This window comes from Eschscholzia californica, unplaced genomic scaffold, assembly GCF_041429995.1.
Source record: "Eschscholzia californica isolate CP2 unplaced genomic scaffold, dmEscCali1.0.p SCAF_1, whole genome shotgun sequence".
Lineage (NCBI taxonomy): Eukaryota > Viridiplantae > Streptophyta > Magnoliopsida > Ranunculales > Papaveraceae > Eschscholzia > Eschscholzia californica.
The window spans coordinates 78,422,933-78,428,448 of NW_028238198.1; the positions used below are offsets into that span (position 1 = coordinate 78,422,933).

General features: G+C 41.2%; 1 protein-coding gene across 1 annotated transcript; it reads left to right on the forward strand.

Moving 5' to 3' along the window:
- The first annotated feature begins 4,447 nt into the window (after window positions 1-4,447).
- Window positions 4,448-5,185, forward strand: LOC147569493 (uncharacterized). The gene has a single exon (XM_086662868.1). The coding sequence runs from the start codon at window positions 4,448-4,450 to the stop codon at window positions 5,183-5,185; it is 738 nt and encodes a 245-aa protein (XP_086518994.1).
- Window positions 5,186-5,516: the final 331 nt, after the last annotated feature.

Genomic DNA, 5,516 nt, shown 5'->3' on the forward strand with positions numbered 1-5,516 from the left:
AGTCGACCAATGAGACGTCTAAATGAAGTGGGGTCGTCTAAAGGTGTACCATCCGTAGGTAACAGTTTCAAATGCTGTTCCATAGGGAATAGACTCGGTTTTGAACTGAGAAGTCCAGAATCACGGGTAATATCTAAAGTGTATTTTCGTTGACAGAGGAAAATACCCTTAGGGGACCTAGATACTTCTAAGCCTAAAAAATATTGAAGTCGTCCGAGATTTTTAAGAGAAAATCGTTTCTCGTGACGTTGTCGAAGGGAGTCAATTTCCTTATTGTCATTGCCTGTAATGATGATATCATCTACATAGACAAGAATATGGATAGTTGTCGGACCATTAAAATAACTAAAAAGAGAATGGTCTGACGAAGATTGAGAAAAACCTTCGGCTTTTAAACCAGAGGAAAATTTGGCAAACCATTGCCTAGAAGCTTGTTTCAAGCCATATATAGATTTGTTCAAGCGACAAACTCTAGTGTCATCTTTGTTGCTAAAACCTGGAGGAATGGTCATATAGACTTCTTCTTCCAAGTCTCCTTGGAGGAAAGCATTATTGCCATCTAACTGATGCAACGACCATCCTTGGATAGACGCAATGGATAAGAGGACACGAACAGTTACCAATTTGGCAACAGGAGCAAAAGTATCATGATAGTCGACACCTTCAACCTGGGTATACCCTTTGGCGACGAGGCGTGGCTTATAATGTTCGATGGACCCATCCGAACGATACTTAATTTTGTAAACCCACTTGCAACCTATGGGTTTCTTACCAGATGGCAAGGAAGTCAGAGACCAAGCATTATTTGTCTCGAGGGCAGAAATTTCTTTAGCCATCGCCTCACGCCATTCTGGGGAAGCAAAGGCGATTTTGTAAGTTTTGGGTTCTTCCGTGGTGATAACGGATGTAAGAAAAGCCTTATGAGAAGGACTAAAACGGTCGAAGCTGATATAGTCGACCAGTGGATAAGGAGTACGCGAAGGAGTCGTTTATGAACTAGAAAGAATATAGTCAGCCAGATGAGCAGGCGGATGACGAGTTCGAACAGGTCGCGAAGATTGAACATTATCCTCAAGGGAAGTGTCAAGAGATTGTGAATCTCCGAGTTCTGATGATATAGGGGATGCGGAAGCGGGAAGTTCTAGAGAAGCGGTGTTATCAGAAGAGACTAAAGGCACCTCCCTAGAAGAAGGGAGAGAAATGTCTCCGTCGATCGGTGGCAATGGGGAGGAAGTGACAGACACTGGACCATCTGAGGACGAACTAGAAACCGGGACCGATCGACTAATCGGAGGAGAATAGTCGAATGAGTCATCCACGGGATTAAGACGTGTGCTGCTCGGGGAGGGAAGTGTGGAGAGAGATTTGAAAGGAAAAGTGTCTTCGAAAAACTTGACATTACGAGAGTCGTAGAGAGATTTGGTCTCTAGGTCGTAAATGGTATAACCCTTTTTACCGGAGGGATAACCAACAAAATTTCCAGGTTTGGAACGCATGTCAAATTTATTTTTTATGGTGATATTGTGAGCAAAGCAAAGACACCCGAAAACACGGAGGTGTAAGTAATCCGGAGGAGCCGCATATAGAACTTCGTGCGGAGACTTATGCGATAGAATAGGGGTCGGCATCTTATTTAAAAGATAAGTTGCCGTTTTTAAACATTTAACCCAAAACGTGAGGGGAAGGTGAGCTTGAAAACGTAAGGCCCGAGCAACATCGAGTAAGTGTCGGTGTTTTCGTTCAACAAATTCGTTTTGTTGTGGTGTTGAAACACAACTACGTTGATGAATAATACTGTTGGAATGGAACCAGGATTGTAAGTCCTTTATGAGAAATTCAGCTCCATTGTCAGATCGAAAGGTCTGAATAGGGCAGAACAAAGTAGAAGATGGGGTGGAAGAAACGGTCTTGATAGAATGTTGATATTGTTTTATTGTAAAATGAAAGAAAAAATCAAGATATTTCTTAGTCTCTGATTTCGACGTCATCAGAAAAGTCCACGTGTAACAAGAGTAGTCATCAACAATAGTGAGGAAGTATCGTTTGTTTGTAAGAGACAAAACGGGAAAAGGGCACCATATGTCAGCATGAATTAATTGAAAAATAAAAGTACTACGAGAAATACTATTATTAAATGGAAATTTAGGTTGTTTAGCCATAGGACAAACAAAACAGTCATCAGAATGTTCACATGAAATAAAATCAAATTGTTGAGATTAAAAACGTAAACGACCTAAACTAGGGTGTCCAAGACGACGATGCCAAACGCCGTGTGACTTATTCAAAGAAAATGCTGAGAAAGTCCTGCGTAGAATGTAGAGGCCACCAATTTCATCAGCCTGACCAATCAGCCTGTTCGTCGAAAGTGCCTGAAAAAGACAACGATCATGAGAAAAGTTAACAGTGCAATCCAAGGCTTTACTCGATTGACTGACAGAAATCAAGTTAAAATGAAAACTTGGAATATGATAGACATTGTCAATTGAAAAAGTGTTAGAAAAAACAACTTTGCCAATATGTTTAACTAGGTAAGTGCTCCCATCAGGAATCTGGACATAACAAGATGGAGGAGCGGTGTCATAAGAGCACTTTAAAATCAATACACTTCTGATTTGAAAAATTCAGAATGCCTTTGATTAAGAAATCAGATAGACTAAAAAGAAAAAGAAAAATCGGAGGATAAAAGAAGAAGATTTTTATCGAGGCGAGGTATTCCTCTTTCCTCAAGACAATTGACGCCTTGTATAGTACCAATAGTTACTGTCATTTGTCTCCCAGGATACAACGATTAACCTTTCGATTCAATGGTACTTTGAATCAGAAAGCAGACGAACTTGAAAGTATATTAACCTCTGACTTTATGCAAACGGACCAAACTTCTTGCTAATGAAACTCCTTGAAAACTCTGCTAAATATCTTTCTTAGACTCTCTAATATGATCTTCTAACAATGCTTGATGCTCTAGAAAAAACGGAATGAAATTTTTAGTTCATTTGGGTCCTATAAGTAGGTTTCGAATATACACATTCATTAGAGACACTTCTGTTGGGTTTAGGGACGCATCTGTTGAGTAAGTAAAGTGACGGGTCACTTATTTAGCAACAGACATGTCGGCTAGAATTTGGGTCGTCAGATCGAGCGCAAAATCTCGGGAGGAACACCCTCCGTTAGATCTATGGTATCATGACCGAAAGTAGCCCACTCGAAGTCTAGATGACCGTTGAATGAGGTAAGGGGGATGTCCGACTCCGTGCCCGGCACAGGCTTAACAAGATCCGTTGGATCTAGCGCATTTGCGCAGAGCGAACGCCAGCCGTCTGATTTGGACGTGTTCACTTTGTGCAAATGGTCCCCAAACCAACTTTTCCTTATTGCGATTTAGTCCCTAAATTAACCAAACATCAATCAAACTTCAGACTTGAATATCTCATTCATTCGGAATCGGATTTGAGTGATTCTTGGCTCTAAACATAAGCTTGACAAGAAGAACGCAATGGTTTGCTTCATTTCTGAGTTTGACGACTTGAACCGATCCAAAATCGGCTCCGATTCCAACAACTTCACTGTGACATCGAAAGGAGAAGACGATGGAGAGTATTCGGAGTTATATTTATTCAAATGGACGTCATTATTGGTCCCACCGTTGACGCTATTGATCATCGACATAATCGGGCTCGTTGTTGGAATCTCAGAAGCTACCAACACGGGCTATGAATCATGGGGTCCCTTGTTTGGGAAGTTGTTCTTCGCCTTTCGGGTCATCCCACATCTTTACCTGTTCCTCAAAGGATTACTGGGGAAACAAGATAAGCTGCCTACTATTATACTAGTTTGGTCAGTTCTTCTTTTTTCATTTATTATGGGTTAGAATCAACCCATTTGCATCCAAAGATGATGGTCTCCCATTAGTACCATGTGGGTTGGATTGTGACTGAGATTACATAAATTTTAAATTTAATAGGGTTTTAATTTATAATTTAGAGGGAGAAAAGAGATGCCAAATTTGAAAAATTCTAAGTGATGGAAGTTTTCAGGAAGATTAATGTCTTGTGTAAAATAAAGACAAGAAGATTATTAGGGTTATACATATGGATCGGCCACCAGATCCATATAACCCGGTCGACCAACCCGGTCGGCCAAGAGAGAGACCGGTCCCACCGGTCTCTTTATTCCAGAAGACTCCGTATTTATTTTAGATAAACATCATATAGTTGTAATCTTTATCCTAGATTTACCCTAATTGTATCTCTTTAAGTCTATAAATACCTGTAACCCTCATTGTTGTAAATATACAAGAGAAATATTAATCTCTACCTCTCTCTCTTCTTTACTAGTGTGAAATATATTTATATCATTCGATTACTCGAATTATGTGAACGATAATTCTCACATGGTATAAGAGCCACTCGTTTTTTTTTAACGATCTCGATCTTTCTCTTTAATCATTATGTCTGCACCTACTGAATCTGGTTCGGATTATAATCCAACCACTCCTCCTCACTCTTCTGCAATCTATGATATTCATCATAGTGACTCTCCTACTACTATACTGATTACACCTCTTCTTTCCGGAGATAACTATGCCTCCTGGTCAAGAGGGATGAAGATGGCTTTAAGAGCCAAAGATAAGTTCGGGTTTGTCGATGGTTCAATCTCTAAACCGACAACCCCAGTTGATTTACATGCATGGGAGAGATGTAATGATCTCGTATCAAGTTGGTTAGTCAACTCAGTTTCTCCTGCTCTTCGTCAATCCATCTTATATGATGAATCTGCTGCTGAAATTTGGACAAATCTTTATGATAGATTCCATCAAACGAATGCACCAAAATTTTTTCAACTCAAACGTGCAATATCTTCAATGAAACAAGACGGATTAGACGTCTCTACTTACTTCACTAATCTTAAGTCTCGCCAAGATGAGCTTCAATCTCTTCTTGCTATCGAACCATGTCAATGTGGTCACGGTAAAGCTTTAATTGATCGATCTAATCAAGATCGGGCTATGGAGTTTCTTCAAGGACTCCATGATCGGTTTGCTCCTATCCGAAGTCAGATACTTCTTATGGATCCCTTCCCGTCTGTTCTTAAAATTCACAGTATGGTTAAACAGGAGGAGATCCAACAAAATCTCACCCACTCGGATATGATCACCACCGAAGCCGCCGCTTTAGCCGCCGGATAATCGTCGGGTGGACGTGATAGGCCCGACCGGCAAGACCGGCAAGACCGTCAACGACCTAAACGGGCTCGGCCCTACTGCGAACATTGCCACCAACATGGGCACGTGAAGGATACATGCTATAAATTGCATGGCTATCCTCCACGTACCCGACAGACCCAACCAGCCGGCTCTGGCTTGACCGGTTCGGTCTCCGACCCGACACAGCTAGGGGTGCCTTCAGCAACCACGATGACCCAAGATCAATACCATCACTTGGTTCGGTTATTTGAAAATAACCAAGCTGCTGCAAGCACCCTCCATATAGGCACCGATCCAACGGTCAATTTCACGG